This window comes from Temnothorax nylanderi, unplaced genomic scaffold (assembly GCF_030848795.1).
Source record: "Temnothorax nylanderi isolate EJ_2023f unplaced genomic scaffold, tnyl_v1.0 TNYL_tig0053_pilon, whole genome shotgun sequence".
In the NCBI taxonomy this organism is placed as follows: domain Eukaryota; kingdom Metazoa; phylum Arthropoda; class Insecta; order Hymenoptera; family Formicidae; genus Temnothorax; species Temnothorax nylanderi.
Window position 1 is genome coordinate 260,626 of NW_027249115.1, and position 17,852 is coordinate 278,477.

Below are 17,852 nucleotides of genomic sequence, written 5' to 3' on the forward strand. Positions count from 1 at the left end.
ATTAACCGTGTAACCAATAAATGAATATACTCACCATCCGCGCGGCCGACGAGTGCGTCCGTCCTCGCCGTAATCGTCTACGCGCTGCTCCGTTATAGCTGGCGCGCAAACCCATGTTCATCTCGACGCGATACGAACGGGAAAACTGCGGCTAATCACGATCGCGCACTCGCGCCGATTACCACTACGCCACGACACTCCCGACGCGTGTTACACGTACGCGGCACGCCACTACACTCGCGTACATGATACGAGAACACGACGATTCCGCGTTAAATGAGACGTTCCCGCGTATCCGTGACCGAACGACAAGGAAATTCAACATGGCGGTCTTAGGACGTCACCGACGCGCGACGTCACTCTCGCGATATCGGAGCGCGGATTACTACGGCCGCTGGCGCGGGCGCTCCGGCTCGCGCGAGGCGTAATCTAGGCTCGCGACCAATCGATATTGCATTGAATTTCGCGACACAAATTAGCGCGACGGGTTACTCTCTCTATTTGCTCCAGATATTCGACTTTATCGCGACTCGACGGCGTTTATCGATAAATCATTGCGCGCGTACGCATGCTCCCTTAATTAAGGATAGAGAAACGCCGATCGTCCCGGTCCATTCGGTTAATACTGGCTACTAATTAACTGATTACTTACAGACTGTACATGTACTCGAATATACATATATTACTGCTCGCGCAAATGTGCCAAAAAAGATCGACGTACAGGATCGCGCGTCGACCGCGATGTTACCTGCCTGCGCGCCCGCGACCGAATGCCTGATGGGAAATTCAAAAGCCAATATGGCGACTTCACACGACGCTACTTGCAACGGCGCGTCGCAAATTATCTGATTCGCGCGAGCCGTGACTTAAGATCGCGAGCACCAATGGCATACTGCGTTAAATTTCGCGGTGCGAATTAGCGCGACGGGTTACTCTCTCTATTTGCTCCAGATAATCATCTTTACCGAAACACGACAGCGTTTATCGATAAATCATTACGCGCGTACGCATGCCCCCTTAATTAAGGATAGAGAAATGCCGATCGTCCCGGTCCATTCGGCTAATACCGGCTATTAACTGATTACTTACAGACTGTACGTGTACTCGAATGTGCCTATATTACTGCTCGCGCAAATGTGCCAAAAAGGATCGACGCACAGGATCGCGCGTCGCGTCGACCGCGATGTTACCTGCCTGCGCGCCCGCGACCGAATGCCTGATGGGAAATTCAAAAGCCAATATGGCGACTTTACGGCGCTATTTGCAACGGCGCGTCGCAAATTATTTGATTTGCGCGAGCCGTGACTTAAGATCGCGAGCACCAATCGCATACATACTACATTAAATTTCGCGGTGCGAATTAGAGAAAGAGAGAGAGAGAGAGAGAGAGCGCGACGGGTTACTCTCTCTATTTGCTCCAAATATTCGTCTTTATCGCAACACGACGACGTTTATCGATAAATCATTACGCGCGTACGCATGCCCCCTTAATTAGGGATAGCCAAACGCCGATCATCTCGGTCCATTCGGCTACCGACTACTAATTAACTGATTACTTACAGACTGTACATGTACTCGAATATATCTATATTACTGCTCGCGCAAATGTGCCAAAAAGGATCGACGCACAGGATCGCGCGTCGACCGCGATGTTACCTGCTTGCGCGCCCGCGACCGAATGCCTGATGGGAAATTTAAAAGCTAATATGGCGACTCCACAACGCAACGTCGCGTCGCAAATTATCTGATTCGCGCGAGCCGTGACTTAAGATCGCGAGCACCAATGGCATACTGCGTCAAATTTCGCGGTGCAAATTAGCGCGGCGGGTTTTACTTTCACTATTTACTCCCGAATAATTCTCATCGCCATACGACAACGTCAATAAATCATTACGTCGCTAAATCATTTCGCACGCATGCGTATATCTCCTTAATTAAGGATGGCGAAACGATGATCGCCCCGGTCCATTCGACCTAATTAACTGATTACTCGTAGGGCGTGCACTTGAGTATGCATATCGGGCACACGCGACAAATATAAATAATATGAATATTAATGCGGCTTACTCAGTGGAGTATAATTACCGTGCGACAACGCGTCAGGCATATATACATATTGTATATACTTGCACTTTTCCCGTGCGTTTCCGTTACGCTTGCTCGAGGCAAAATGAACAGAGAATTGCGGAAAAGCATAGAAGGCACAATCGAACAAATTTACGATACCGCGAACCGAAAAATCAACGCGCGATTTTCATTAATAAAATGACTGACAATGAGATTGCGAACTCGTTGCATTTATTTGGAATCATAACCGCCGCGATATTTCGATGAATTTCAATCGTCGATGTCACGGATACGCGAAAAATTATGCCAAAATATCCTATTATTACGGATAAAAACAGGGATTATTTTCGACAACGGATCGATGTTGGCGATTCATTCAAATTTCATATTAATAAAATGATCAAAAATTGTACGACTCTGAAATTTCATATTTTCGATTGTCTCTGGATTTGTAAGGCTCCCTTGCATATAGAATGTATTTTATATTATAGAAGTCGATGCCACGAATATGCGAAAAATTATGCCACGTTCCTATTATTACGGATAAAGATGGCGATTATTTTCAACAACGAATCAATAATAATACTCACAACCATTGTTATAGCGATTTATCCAAATTTCATATTATATTGATAAAAAGATCAAGAATCGCGCTACCGGAATTTTATATTTTTATTATTTCTGCATTTGCGATGCTTCTTTAAACATAGAATCTATTTCCAAATTATTAAGCAAATTAATTAATTATGCGACATACGTAGTATAACCTCACTTCTTCATGAACCGTTAGGCGTACTTATTTCGCACCATAACCGTTATAATCGGATTAATTTTGATATTTGATATCATGGATACTCGAAAATTGTGCCACGTTCTCCTTATCATGAATAAAAATCGAGGATTATTTACAGGCAACCCGGCAACCGTCTTCCCATTCGCGTCACGATCAGCAGTCGCAGGCATCGCAGCACAGCAATCGTGACAGTCGTGTCATCTCTCGGCGCTCGGCGCAACTATTCGCGCCGCGAGCGGGAATCGCGTCACTAGCGTCATCTGTGAGCGCAATCTAGTACTCGCTCGGCGCGACGGTCAACACCCTAAACCCTTCCCGACACTGCCCGACATTTGCGTGATTCCGCGCTGTCGCGGTCGTCGTGGTAAGTACGTGGTACTCGTGCCCGTCGTCGTCCGTCGTCGTCGTCATCGGGGAAGAGGGACATTGGCAGCACTGACGATGCTCCTTTCTTCCAGATGGTATCTCCGGTGACTCCGGTGACTAATACGCGACTAGCGTGCATACCACGGAGAGGAGGAGCATTTTAAACGGGCCGTTTCATGCAGCGTGTGAAATGAGCATTCCTTGAAGTCGCGGTAAGTGGCGAGACCTACGGAAAACGCGATTCCCTCTCCTTCTCATTCTCTCGCGCTCTCTCTCTCTCTCTCTCTCTCTCTCTTTCTCAGTTCGCCCCTGGTGTCGTCGTCTCTCGCGATTGTTTACCGCGAGAGGCAACGCCGATTCCCGAGAGGTCGCCGATCACCCTTCTCTCCCTCGGCTCGAGGATATCCTCGTCGAGTAACACCTTCTCGGCCGACGATCTATCCGGAGCTGCCGTACGACTGCGATCGCGATCACGGTCGCTTCGCCGTGTGTCCGTCCCGCAAGCTTTTTTTACCTTTCATCATTCATTAAATAAAGAAAAAAAAGTTAAAGAAGAACGACATTTATGTATTAACCTTAACTAAACTTAACTTATCTCCACAACACATCTCGTCAAATACAATGGACAGTGCGGTGAAAGCTCGCGTTTCTACGCAATCGTTAAAACGGCCTGCCGCTTATTTATATCGGTCCCCGTTCTCTCTCTCTCTTTCTCTCTCTCTCCGTTGTCCGAACATCGAAATTCGTCCAGGACTCCGCGGAACTTCTCCTGGAGAATGGCCTATGAGTGAGGAGTAAGGTGAACATCACTCGGCTCGCCTGGCTCCGTTAAAGCACATGTAGTAATTGCGAGTGACTAATACCCAGCGATTATGTGATTGCGTTGAGCAGGAGACGGCACTAGGCTGTCGCTTAATAAGCTAAACAGCTTGAAGATTATTACCGCTTGAATGCTCTTCTCTCATTAAGCCGCGTTAGCTTGTACGTTTCACGATGCGTTAAACGTGCCTTCGGTATGTCGTAAAAGTTGACTTTCGCTAGATGTAAGTAGTTGACGAAAGATAGACAAGGCAAGAATTCACACGATGGTGGAAAACACACAAAGCTGCTTTTTCTGCCGAACGCGAAGGATAATTGTCAATTAGAGCTTTCACCGCACTGCCCATTGTATTTGACGAGATGTGTTGTGGAGATAAGTTAAGTTTAGTTAAAGTTAATGCATAAATGTCGTTCTTTTTGAACTTTTTTATCTTTATTTAATGCATGATAAAAGGTAAAAGAAAACTTTTATAAAACCTAGTAAACCTGAGTAAATTTTAATTAATTATACATTTATGTATACTTTCATTTTGTAAAGTCTCTCTCTCTCTCTCTTTCCATCTTTTTCAATTAAATTTCATATGTCCTGCTTATACTATTGCGATATGCAGACAAGTTCCCTCTCCGTTATTTCAAAGCATCTAAAATTTATTATGTTATATAGGATGACCTATAATAAAATTAACTATTTAATCTGTATGAAGAATGCAATCTTCTTTTTAATAACAATAAAAATTGACAGAATTAGTTGTGCTTGGCATGTCTTTATTTTAACATTAAGCTTAATATATCTCGACAAACATAAATATAATATATCTTCAAAGTTTACATCACTTTATCTTATCTCTCTGATAAGATTTCTTACAAAAAATTAATTCTGAAAAATTAATTTCTTCGATAAAACTTCTTAATAATAATTTCCTAAAAGTCTTAGCAAAAAGATTAGATATAAGAAATATGTGACATAATTATATCACAGTCTTGTATTTCCTTATTATTGGCAGACAATCCAAGAAGTGATCAGAAAGAAATAATACAAGCTGTACCTTGTGTTAAGACACGTCATGACGGAATATAAACTCGTGGTAGTTGGAGCTGGAGGTGTCGGAAAGTCAGCACTCACCATCCAGCTGATACAGAATCATTTTGTCGACGAGTATGATCCTACCATTGAAGACTCATATAGAAAACAAGTAAGAATATACCAATTTCTTCCATGTTTTCGTAATAGTTTCCAACAATTCATTATTTCACTCTGAATTATTGTTAGATCCAATCGACAATCAATATATTTTAATAATACAGAAATCTAGAGGATTTAAAATTGTATAGTCTCTTGTGTCTTTTTTTTTTATTTCATTAAATACATCTTAACATGTTGTTAAACAGGTGGTGATCGATGGTGAGACGTGCCTTCTAGATATATTAGATACAGCTGGACAAGAGGAATATAGTGCAATGAGAGATCAGTATATGAGAACAGGAGAAGGATTCTTGTTAGTGTTTGCCGTAAACTCGGCTAAAAGTTTTGAGGTGAGCATGTGAGGTGGACAATTCATTTGATTTACAGTTTTGAAATGACTGCATTGTACGTTCAACATTGCAGGACATTGGGACGTATAGGGAACAAATAAAACGAGTGAAAGATGCGGAAGAAGTACCAATGGTGTTAGTGGGAAATAAGTGTGATCTTCAACAGTCTTGGGCGGTAAATATGACTCAAGCGAGAGAAGTCGCGCGGCAGTACGGTGTGCCATTTGTGGAAACTTCTGCGAAAACGAGGATGGGCGTAGACGATGCATTTTATACCTTGGTGAGCAAACACCCCCTTCTTTCTCTGTAGCTAAAGTGTTATAAATTTCAATTGGTGTCATAATACTCGCAATATCCCGTATCGCAAATTATTCTGTGTAAGTTTCATCAAGTTTTTTCATAACCATATTTGAAATAAATTCGCGAAAAATTCCAAGTGACAAAGTTTCGTCACATATTTCAGGTCAGAGAAATACGGAAAGATAAAGAGCGTACAGGTAAACCACCTGGCAGTAGTGGACACAAGAAACGTCGATGCTGTATTTTATAAGTCTTTGGATAACACCAACATACTTTTACTTGATTACTACAACGCAGAAATAGGATATGAAAAGCCTTACGTTATGTTCACAGTGCACAAAACATTTACAGCTTATTCTATAGAAATATTGTAATGAATTGCAAGCACAATTTTTGTATACATTGAGAGAGAAGAACAAATTACCTAATAGTACGTTTTTACTAATGGGCTTATGTTGCATATAAGAAATGTTTACTTGGCAGCTTGCCACGCAATTCCATTACTGAAGCGTCTTAACCCTTGATTGAATGAAAGAATGATAATGACTTTTTTAATTACATATATTTAACGTTGGCACAAAAAGACATTGAATTATATATATATATGCTTATATAAATGGAAAATTACAATTAGTTCGCAAATATTATACCAAATTTTACATTAAATTATATATTTATATGGACGAGTATTGGGCCCTGTCGTCTCTATAATATGCAGACAATTTATTACAAAACAAATAGATCGAGATAACAAAACATGTGACATGAAATGTGACATGTATATGTTGCAAGTGTTTACGTTTATTTTATTTTATAAATAGTTAGTCGATATATACTATCAATCACGTGTTGCACTAATGGATTTTAATCAAACAGCAATATTATAATATATTAGTAAAATTTAATCGATGTACGAATTATTTTATAACTTGTGAATTAAGTTTTGTATTATTGCCATTTTGTACATCAAATACTTGCCAAGAAACTGAAATTATCATTCTAAAAAAGAAAAAAGTTCTGAATCACAGGAACGATATCACAAACTTAATTCATTATGTGCTGTGATTAGAGTGTATTCTTAAGTACATCAAGTTAGTTAAGTGTACTGTGATTAAGTCTGCAATTTTTAAATAGCCCTTTATTTGGTAATTATATGTAGGAAAAGGGAGGAAGGTACGTACGACATAACTGTATTCTTTAGCTAAGCAATTCATTCTTTTTTGTACCATTTGGATATAGACATAAATCAGATAATGAGTATTGTATAACTATATACCAAAATAAACTTGCATGCCGATTAAATTTGGTTACAGGAAAACTTCGCTTTCCTGTATTAAGTTTTCATGCTGCTAACATATTATTAACCAAAGGCTATACATTTATTATATAGAGATAGTAAATTTATTATAAGAAAGCTATATTTCTGCTAATGTATGTTTATAAATTTATCTTTCTCTAAAGTTTATATGAGAAATTTATCAAGTATACTTAAAACTACTATCTCTTCTCTCCTAAATTTTAAGAAGAAACGTAAACTAGACACTGTTATTAAAAATTAAGACAGCAACAATCTTACGTTTCTACTTTAATGATCATTTGCTAATTCACTATAATAGAACATACGTTCACACAAATGTAGTAGAATAAATATGTATATATATACATATGTATATTTATTCTATTATACCTTTATAAATATATACATATATATAATAAATCATGATTTCGTGCGATATACTCATAGTCGAATAAAATTATTATAAACGACGAACATAGCATGGTACTCAAGTTAATTGAGTATTTTTTTCTGACAATAAAATAATTTCGATACAATGAATTTATTCTTCAATCAACGTACAACGTAAATATTGACGACTAGATTCTATAATATGTTCAAAGAGCAATCAAGGGTTAAATCCTTCATTAAACAATGCAAACGATACAACTTCCATATTCTCGAATACGCGTACATGTAGTATTTTCTAATATTAATGTTTTCAGCTAAAGTGAAAATATGTGTATATATAAATATACACGGGATAGATATCATTTTTTTACATAATTCAATTTCATAATGAAACTTTATATAAAACCTGTTTGTTATATGCATTCACTTGTCGAATGCTTGCCTATGAGATCGTTATAGCTTATAGCTCATCCATGCTATTTACTTTTCTAATAACTATTAGTCTTTATATTCGTTAATAATTTCTTTTAACAATAATTCGTCATTGATACGAGTCTTTAGATAGAAATAAATCATTCGTAGATAATATCATTCAACAATATTCATGTTTCAGCTATTATAATCGAAATTCGTAGATCATGAAATTTTACGTAAAATTCGATTATATGTCAATTTTTTGCCTGCATTTGTTGAAGTTCTTCAAATGTATTAAGATACATATATAAACTTGTATTTAATATATTTCATCTTATCCAATATACGATATCAAAATGTTCACAAAAAAGTTATATCTGTTTTTGAAATATACTAATACAAATAATATACAGCTTATTTTATTGACCTTAATTGCATATCACATTCAATTGCAAATAGTCTATTTAAAAATTTAATTAAGTTAAATTAAATTTAATAACTCTCCAATACTTTTAAGGCAATGGGCTTAAAATTACTAAAAACATCGAAATATTTCGATTGAAGTTGCATTTATTTTCGAGCACCTAAGTAAATATAAAATTGTTATACGTCTATATAATTCTGTATGTATCTATATCACTGTCATGTTACTGTCGCTATAATATTTATATTTATATATAAACTAACTTCTAATTACATATGAAATAGTAAATGTAGGCTTGAGTGTATACAGTAATATATATGGCACGTCAGTCTGTACGTTTAATTACTTAATCGTAATTATTAAATACTACTATATGTTATCCGTCATTGAATTTTATAAATCATTTTATTGTGTTTGGCATTGTTCATGGCTGATGGCTCTAGCACTACCGTATCATTTCCATATACTTCTGCTTATGTTTGCTCAACATTTCAGTCACCGTTACCAGCTGTTTAATCGTCGGCTGTAAGCAACAAATGTAATGTTTTTATGCATAAGCATCCTACATCTTCACAACTATAGATTAGAGACATACCTGTGTCTTCGACAGAACTTGAAGTTCCTTCAGATGTGAAACGCAGATATGATGTAACGTCGCTAAGTCTCTTGCAGTGTCAGACACACTTTTAGTTCTTGGATCTGTAGCTTCTGATGGCTCTGGTTTCTCAGCAACATTCTGCGCATTTAATTGTATAAGTTAAATACAATCTTTATTTTTTTATCGTAATTCATTTCAAAATTTATATTAAATGAAATAATCTCAAAAATTGTGTCCACGAACAAATGTGAGATATATGAAAAATTAAAATAAGTATAAGATATAAACTTACAGACAGCTGATCAAGGAACACTACCATTCGTTCTTTATTTTTGAGTATGAATGGATTTACAACTTCCATATATGGTTCTTTTCCACCAAATTCGACTAAATTAGCCAGATTTTGTAGACATTTTGCCACCATGACTAATGATCTGTTAAATAGTTTAAATAATTATAGCACGACAAATTGTGAAGATATTCAAAACCATATATTACACAAATTTCACATTTGTGTGATTTCCATGTATCAATTTTTTAAATTTATATTTGGATTATATATCGTACCTTGCAGCAGATGGAGGTGGTGGCTCAGCTATTAAATTAAACGATCTAGGATTTAATATGGCAGGGCAGAGAAGGCGTAGAAATATAAATCCACTGACAACTCGAGTTCTGACTAGTCTTTCGTGTGGCCACTTAGCAACAACTGCTCTTTGTAAGCATCCGCAAATGTATCTGAGAGTTCTTGGACAAGCATCGGGACTTGTAAAAATACTTAATGTAACTTCATCCAACACCTAAAACGAGAAAATATTACGCAATATTTTTGCTGTCTTCGCTAATTATATTAATGAGCATATAACATTGCAAAAGAAATTATACTTGTAATAAAAATTCAGCATTATTGCACGCGTCTTCCGGGGAATCCATTTTCGTTGGGTTCAACTCGCAACTCTGTTTGCTTTCAATTAGTTTCACGATCGTATCACGCAAAGCGGCCTTTAAAAACGAAGTACAAACAGATTTCATATATAAATCCATTAAAGTGGTCGTAAGACTGGCAGCTCTAAACAGAGTTGGTGTTTCATCTTCTTTCTCAACCTAATTGAAATACATTTTAAAAATATAATTTTATATGCTTAATGATATTTTTTGCTTGTATACCAAATTATAACTCACTTCAGCTTGATTCAATGATCGCAAAAGATCCGCTTCTTTTCTTTCATGCCTATAAATCATTAATGTCAAGATCAATATACATTTATAATTAAATGATATTGTAGGACAATTATTTGTACCTAAAGATTCTAAGAAGACTATTTGCCAAGGGTACTCTATCTAAGTGGCATACGTCCGCTAATGCCTTAACAACATGCAGTTCTGGATCCAATAGTAATTGCTGAAGAGGGCTATATTCCTCAGGAGGCATAGCTAAATCATGTCTGTATCTGTAATACAGATATTTTTATTAATATATATAAGACTTATAGTACGAAATTGTATGTATATAATTAAGATATTTTTATATACTCCATATTATATTATCTTGTACATTAGCAAATATTCTTAATCTTCACCGTATGCGTAAACGCAAGGCGCCCCATTCTCCGATTGGTGTCACTCCCGATAATGGATACCATTCGTCCATTTCTTCTCCATTAGTTAAACTCGCCAACTCAACCGTTAGATCTGCGACCTCCGTATCCTTGCTGCGCTTGCCCTTATTGTACAGAGTGAGCGAAAAGGACATAACATCTGGCGGTACATCCCTGTCAAACAAATTAATAAACATAGAAAGATTTGTACATCATGAGACTAGTCCATATAAGATTCACATACGTACTCTAGAATGAATTCTTCATCCCAGAGCGAATGTAATCCTGTTTTAACCTTCGTGCGAGCGACTTTAACATTATTTAAAGCCACTATAATAAACGGACTCGGAACTAGCTTGTACGGAAGCCTATGTGCGTCTAAGATATGCAGATGCAATGAACGTAATTCACGGAGCCGGGCGACTTTCGGAGCACGGGTGAGTTGTGATACACATAATGGTTTCAAGGCATTAATCCAGTCTAATGCGTTCTCAGAATTCGGGGCAGCCAGATAAGTTATGGTGGCCAGACATGGTAAAGCACGTTCAACTAATTGGAAACAATGAGGCCTATCAAACACACTTTCGTGGACCTAAAAAGACACTTCGATAACTCATCCCACGTTTACTCTAAGGTATTATTTTCTTTATTTGCTGATAAGACATGGCACATGTAAAGCATGCGTGTTATTACAATTTTCTTTTATGTTATTGAATTTTTCATAAAGACCTCAGGTTTTGATATGTTAATGCTGACGTATGACATGTCGTTCAATGTTTCAATATACATTCCTCACCTGGTACAAGTAAGCACAGCTTAAATCAATGAGACCTTTTGGCTTGGTTCTCTTGGGATTGTCGTATAGATAGAGATGCGTGTCGGTAGCATCCACCAACAAGACAAAATACAACGCTTTCCACTTTTTATTTTTCTCCGATTTCTTTTCCAAATATCCCTGCATTTTAATTCCTTTGTTCTTCTTCGCTCCTGATACCTCTCGACATTCCCTCAAAGTCGCATATATTTTCTCGGCATGTTGAACCTCCCTATTTACTCTGACGCTGCCATCAGGTTCGGTTACCATTGCTTGAACCAAAGTATGCCCTTCCACAATTTGTTCCTTTCGGTATCTGTGACGTAACGATACGGCAAGGTAAAGTAAGAATATAAAAAGTATTGCTTTTTGCGGAAAATTAAAATAGTAAAAATGTAAAAACCTGTTAATTACAGCGTCAAGGCATTCAAACGTTCTACCTCCCATGAGATACCGTACCCCTTTTTTCTCGATTCTGAATCTCTGTATTTGGTTGTTTATATGGAAGAAAAGTGAGTAATCTCCTGGACTATTGTCCGATGGTCTGACCTGTGTGTAAAAAGAAATAAAATCAATTTAAAAATGTGTAATAAAATAACATTAAAAATGTGAGAGAATCGTTATTTTCTTACTAGGAAACTTCCAGGTCCTGCTTTTACTAGCATGTCAACTGCCTCGCTTTTGGTGACATTGGGATGAAACCAGGAAAATACTGTGTTAGGATCTATGGAATCATCAAGATCCTCCACTAATTCCCGAAATATTAAACCCTGTTCGCCGGTTCTGTGGGCAGTGACCCACAACCATCCATCGCCCATGTCATTGTGCACAAAAAATATATCCCCTTTTTGAAAGCTCAGTTCGTCGGTATCCGGCATTTTCGTATATGGCAGTATCGCGACGATTCGTTTCTTATCGTTCACTGGCTCCGGGGGTGGCGTCGGATGTATAAGTCTTTCTCTCTTTAAGAGATCCGAACAATGAGTATAATACGCAACCAGATCTGAGAGACTGTTAAATTGACGACCGCCTACAACATTATTTCAGATTAGGAGTTATATATCTAACAGAATTTATTTGCAAAATAATACAAATGTAGAAAATATATATCACAATCTGCGTATTACGAATTATCTTTTGCAAATATCTCAATTTAAGGTTTTATCTCAAAATTTTACTTGCACCATTTTCAAGATAATGTTGTATATTATCTTTTAAAAATAATATATGTTAAATTACTTTTGAATATATAACACTTACGGATTACGAATATAGAACTATTGACAATGGCGATTTAATTTAATCTTTGACTATAAAGGTATTTGTATACAAGTATGATCAGGAATTGTTAAATTGTGTTATCTCAGTTCCTACCAATATAATAATCTCCGCAGACAGCTGTAATTCGGAAATGATTTATTCCAGTCCTTCCCAAGTAAGACAAGACATAGCTTCCAGGTTTCCTGTCACTTTCGCGAACCAAATAACTACCCATTTTATTTGCATCCCACAGTCTTTCTTCTGCTGTAAATCTATCTAAACGACCATGATACCACCTGCAAGAGATCACGCGCATCTATTTTAATTTTAATTTTCCAGTCAAATAATGACTCTTATACTTCCTTACATGCAACTTTATTTCAAAACGTTTGTGAAAAATGAATAGGAATTATATTCAAGTCTCACTGATTCTCCGGCGGTGCCGTTAACAGAGTGGCGTTTGCGCCGTCAGGTTCTTCTGCGTCCTGTATATCATCCGGTATATTTTCCAGAAAAGGATCAAATTCGTTTTCCGCATTCAACGACTCGTTTTGACCACCATCCTCGCTTCCTGTACTAGGAGATCCACCTTTGCTGCTATGCTCCAACTAAAAGCATAATGAGACAAACTTTTTATTTACCTAGTGTTTGATTTCTTTCCATACATATAGAAGATAACAAAACGCAATCATGAACACTTTTGATTTTTAATAACTTTTTTATATACATATATATGTATATCAATGATCTGTAACTATTTTTTATATAATCTCTCTTTGCTAGTGCGGTTTTAATCATTGCTTTTTGATAAAGTTCTCTCTAGATTTGTTTTAAGATCTGTTTGAAATCCACCATATCTTTAACTTTTTTCCTTGTAGTTTCTATTTCAAGTGGCCCCAGATTCTAAGGTACTCTAGATGCTGCTTTTCAATCAATATGATTGAAAAAGAGCACTTTTAATTTTTTTTAAATAAAATGTAAATTACCTCGATATCGCGGAAAATAGTGGTTGAAAGAGAAATTAAAAGCGATCATAATCACGTTCTGTCACTCTCTGTAGCTGTCAAGGATCTGATTCATTATCAACAATATCAACCAGTATCGCCGAAGAACATGAGTGAATCATACCCCAGAGACTGGTTCGAGAATAATCCAAAACGAAAGCGTGGCATATGTAAAGCGCGTTTTTTTTTTGTTTTTGTTCAAACGCACATGTATGCCTAATCGAGAAGTCGAGAAGCTCATTGGGCGATAACAGAGGATACGGGAGATAAGGCCCGGTGTGTGTGCTCTCCACGAAAATAGTCCGCGCGAGAAAGACTAGAAAGAGAGCAGGGGGAGCGAAATATTAAATAAGGAGCGTGCGAGAATTCGTGTCGCGTGTCGCGCCTCCCGCCGTTGGCGACTCCGGACTCCGCTCGTCCGGGAAAAGAGACGTCGAACGAACGGCGAGCAACGGTCTCGCGGCCGCGAGTAGACGGCACACGCACGCATAGCATAGCGCATACGCACCTTGGCATTGTTGGATACGCTGGGCCCACCGCGCACAAACTCCGCCATCCCGTCGCCCGTCGGCACGCGCACACGGCTCACGAAGCACCCGGGGCCGATCAGTCGAACGGCATGCGACGTTCCAGCGACGATGTTACCCCCCCGCGTCGCGAACGTATTTACAAATGCGATTACAAAGGCAGGCTCGTATCAGTACAGAATGTATTGACGTTTCCCGGCAGCCATTTTACTATCCGCACGCGCCGACCGCGATCAACCGCGACGCACGCGCGAGCCAAGAAGGGCCGTCATGGAAATTCGCAAATTCGCGCTCGCGACAGCGGCTTCTCGGCGAACTATCATTCCGATCCCCAGTGGCGTCGATTGTCGATTGGCGTCGATAAAGATGAAAGTGCTTACCAACGGAGCAAAGCCGGAGCTTCGAGGTCACAAAAAAATAGAACAAACTTACAATAGATGGCGCTCTCAAATTAATTATTTTTTTTCCAATTTAATTTCGAGGTATTTCGGATACATACAATTATGAATCCACAAATATTATTGTATATTGAAAAACAAATTGAAAAAAAGGACATTATTTACAGAAAAATAGATGTTATTTAGTAAACATTAATTAATCATATTAATTTAAGAGATGCAACGTAAAAGAAACGATTTGTCGCGATTTCTGATAATTAATCTATTAATTCGCATCAGGATTTAAAAGATATAAGAGTTCTGTTTTCAATTTTACGTGTCACGTTAATTCAAGAAATATTTAAAGAATTAAAAATTTACACACATATGAAACATATATAAAATGCCAAATAAAATGTACGCATTGAAATGTGTGTGTGTGTGTGTGTGTGTGTGTGTGTGTGCATATGATGACGTATAAAAAGTATAATATTAATAAAACTTGCTCGTTATACCATTAATCGGGTTTTATAACATGAGTAGTTAATTGCGTAAAATGTCGTATAAACGCTCGTTAAATCTGGTTTTATAGCATCAGTTATATAATATAAAAAACGTATAAACATAGTCTATACATTGCAGATTAAAGCAGGTTCTGCAGGTTTAATTAAGAACTAACATGAATGCAGGCGACTCATGATCATCTTATTTAAAACAATTTTTAATCTCTATTTTTAGAATTATGTATAAAATATTATAGAGATAAATAAACTAAATATTTATGCTGATAATTTGGCAATAATATACAGAATTTAATAATGTTTTATACATAATTCTAAAAATAATAAGATTAAAAAAAGAGTCGCCTGCATTCATATTAATTCTTAATTAAACCTGCAGAACCTGCTTTAATCTGTGTAGACTATGTTTATACGTTAAAAAAAAGAATAAGTAATATTCTTTTTTTTTATCAGTAATAAATTCGTCGAGCAAATGTTAAATGTGCAACGTTTTATTGTACCAATTGATTTAATATTATATATATATATAGATATATATATATATTTTTTTTTTTATTAACGCTCCATAATTGCGATTTGAACGATTTCTCGGTTTTCTTTCTTTCCTATTTGTATTTCCGACCAACTTGAATATTTTATCGAGCCCATTTTCTAGCATGATGATAACTCTCCTATGATTATTCATTTCTACCTAGTCATTGTTATCTAGTATAATTAGTTAGTTATTTATTCATTCGCCTAGAAGAGAACAAGGACGTTTTAGCTGTTTAGCATCACAAAACAGTTACAGTGGAACAGTGGAACAGTTTTTCACATTGTTGAACCGACAGTCTCATATATCAGGCCGCGAGTATTAGACTAACAAACAGAGCTAAGTAAAAATTTATCAGAGTCAAATACATCTGCACACGTGGCCCTCTTTAACGTTCGCCAGCATATATGACTTTCTAATTTCTACTTGTTGAACTTGTTTCCTAAAAGAGATAACCTCCACAAATAGCGCATGATGACCTGAAATGATTAGAATAAAAAACAAGTGTGACTATAAATATTGGAGAGGGAACTTTTTGCTACAGGTTTTATATACACAGAAATTAACTGCGTGAATTTATTTCCTTCCTTCGCAGTCGACTCGTAGCGCATCGCTGGTCGCGTTTGGCAGCCGAGATTTGTAGCGAACAAAGAGGAATTTTATCATCAGTTTTTATCAATCTGTTTAATCCAGTCATTGTGACATTAATTTCATAAATTAATCCAAATTACGTGCGTAAGAGGTAAGCTCTATTTGATTTTTCCTTCCTGTAACTCTTCGCTGTATACCTCCTCCGTTTAGAATTAAGAAGTACAATTATGCTGAATGTAAGAAAATAAAGCTAAAAAGGATTTGTAGTAAAAAAGATTTAGGTTTGCAATATTAGTTATATTATTAGTACTTAAATCTTAAAAACTGCTCTATAAGTATGCAGTGTATAAAACTATTAAAAAATGTATTGTTTCAGTGAATAAGATTTCTTTATCTTGTTCAGCAAGAGTAACTAACAAAAATGGCAGAGGCAGAACAACAATGTACGGAAATAAAACTCTCTGTACCCTGGGGTCACGTTGCTGCCAAAACCTATGGCTCTCCCACAGGAAAGCCAGTCTTACTAGTGCACGGTCAACAAGATAACTTGGGATCTTTTACTAGACTGATGAAGTATTTACCAAAACAATTATTTTATTACGTATGCATAGATTTACCTGGCCACGGATGGTCGTCACCCTTTCCATCTTGGATGATAATAGACATAACAGTTTACGCACACGCATTATATTTCATCTTAGAAGCCCTGCAGTGGAAAACGTTTATTTATATAGGACACAGTTTGGCAGGGCAAATAGCTGTCATGTTCAGTATTTTTCAACCAAATAGAATTAGGAAGTTAATTTCTCTTGATGGGCTTCTTATGGGTCCTCAGGACCAAGATTACGTAATACATTTTTATACAACATCTACACTTTTAGTAAAAGCTTATCATAAAACCGAAAAACCTCGGTCTTACACTAAAGCAGAAATATTACATGCTTTTAAGACTATGAGGATGTCACCTTTGAATTCCGAAGCTGCTGATGCGCTGTTTGAGCGTGCAGTTACGAAAGTAAATGGGAATGGGAAGTATATATATAATAGAGATTTGCGATTAAGACATCATCCTATTTTATTTCTGAATATGGATGAATGTCAGAAGTTTAATAACAAGCTTTCAGTTCCAATATACCTCTTTCTTCCATCTCACGGTGTTTTTCATCCATATAAAGAAGAACTTAAATTAGTGTTGGAAACGATAAAAACTAAAACCATGTTGGAAATAATTAATATAGACGGAAATCATGACGTTCATAATAATAATCCTGAAAATATCGCGCCATTTGTATGTGAAATATTGAACAGTGACAATTTCAGCAAACTGTAGACAATTTGTGTGTGTGTGTATTAACAGATTGCCTATTTAAATTAGAATTTTTCATGGAAAAAAACAATTGATAATGTCCTCTAAAAGATTTTAGAGTATTATATTATATGTAAATATTATATATATATATATATATAAATTGTATATGTTATTATAAATAGTCCTAATATTACGCATGGAAATTATGTGGAATGAGTCAAATAATTGAATAAAAAATATATATAATACACATATAAGTATACTGTATATCTATATTTGTACTTCTTGTATGCACTTTACATTTTACAATGTTAATAT

The 17,852-nt window shown here is 36.6% G+C and overlaps 4 protein-coding genes across 5 annotated transcripts in view; 2 read left to right on the forward strand and 2 right to left on the reverse strand.

Moving 5' to 3' along the window:
* LOC139772732 (uncharacterized) overlaps window positions 1-620 on the reverse strand; it is a 178,345-nt gene extending 177,725 nt beyond the window's left edge. The window contains exon 1 of the mRNA XM_071706625.1: window positions 35-620. The gene's annotated coding sequence lies outside the window, so the exon portion shown is untranslated. The remainder of the gene's footprint in view (window positions 1-34) is intronic.
* Window positions 621-3,205: 2,585 nt separating this feature from the next.
* Window positions 3,206-8,385, forward strand: Ras85d (ras-like protein 1). Of its 2 annotated transcripts, XM_071706622.1 has the most exons (6): window positions 3,206-3,224; window positions 3,319-3,438; window positions 5,050-5,238; window positions 5,435-5,578; window positions 5,652-5,858; window positions 6,042-8,385. In XM_071706622.1, exons 3-6 carry the CDS (start codon window positions 5,110-5,112, stop codon window positions 6,126-6,128), a joined length of 567 nt encoding a protein of 188 aa, XP_071562723.1. In that variant the 5' UTR covers window positions 3,206-3,224; window positions 3,319-3,438; window positions 5,050-5,109; the 3' UTR covers window positions 6,129-8,385. The 2 variants fall into 2 exon arrangements, with proteins under 2 accessions (XP_071562723.1, XP_071562722.1); XM_071706621.1 differs by lacking the exon at window positions 3,206-3,224 and having other exon boundaries at window positions 3,245-3,438.
* A 146-nt stretch (window positions 8,386-8,531) lies between these two features.
* Window positions 8,532-14,443, reverse strand: Vap (RAS p21 protein activator vap). The gene is made up of 15 exons (XM_071706611.1): window positions 14,186-14,443; window positions 13,100-13,281; window positions 12,788-12,969; window positions 12,046-12,443; window positions 11,817-11,962; window positions 11,396-11,729; window positions 10,848-11,191; window positions 10,582-10,773; window positions 10,303-10,452; window positions 10,184-10,232; window positions 9,887-10,105; window positions 9,569-9,801; window positions 9,294-9,435; window positions 8,999-9,139; window positions 8,532-8,926 (listed from the first exon to the last, which is right to left on the reverse strand). Exons 1-15 carry the CDS (start codon window positions 14,231-14,233, stop codon window positions 8,849-8,851), a joined length of 2,838 nt encoding a protein of 945 aa, XP_071562712.1. The 5' UTR covers window positions 14,234-14,443; the 3' UTR covers window positions 8,532-8,848.
* A 1,236-nt stretch (window positions 14,444-15,679) lies between these two features.
* On the forward strand, window positions 15,680-17,784 carry LOC139772735 (serine hydrolase-like protein 2). The gene is made up of 2 exons (XM_071706629.1): window positions 15,680-16,376; window positions 16,602-17,784. Exon 2 carries the CDS (start codon window positions 16,647-16,649, stop codon window positions 17,553-17,555), a length of 909 nt encoding a protein of 302 aa, XP_071562730.1. The 5' UTR covers window positions 15,680-16,376; window positions 16,602-16,646; the 3' UTR covers window positions 17,556-17,784.
* Window positions 17,785-17,852: the final 68 nt, after the last annotated feature.

Excerpts from the sequence above, each read along its gene's own strand:
- Vap (XM_071706611.1), bottom strand. The coding sequence starts at position 14,233 with ATGGCGGAGTTTGTGCGCGGTGGGCCCAGCGTATCCAACAATGCCAAG. Across the intron at positions 13,282-14,185 it reads GCGTATCCAACAATGCCAAG|TTGGAGCATAGCAGCAAAGG; the intron begins GTGCGTATGCGC and ends TTATGCTTTTAG. Across the intron at positions 12,444-12,787 it reads CTGCGGAGATTATTATATTG|GCGGTCGTCAATTTAACAGT; the intron begins GTAGGAACTGAG and ends ATAATGTTGTAG.
- Ras85d (XM_071706622.1), top strand. The coding sequence starts at position 5,110 with ATGACGGAATATAAACTCGTGGTAGTTGGAGCTGGAGGTGTCGGAAAG. Across the intron at positions 5,579-5,651 it reads ACTCGGCTAAAAGTTTTGAG|GACATTGGGACGTATAGGGA; the intron begins GTGAGCATGTGA and ends TCAACATTGCAG. Across the intron at positions 5,859-6,041 it reads ACGATGCATTTTATACCTTG|GTCAGAGAAATACGGAAAGA; the intron begins GTGAGCAAACAC and ends CACATATTTCAG.
- LOC139772735 (XM_071706629.1), top strand. The coding sequence starts at position 16,647 with ATGGCAGAGGCAGAACAACAATGTACGGAAATAAAACTCTCTGTACCC.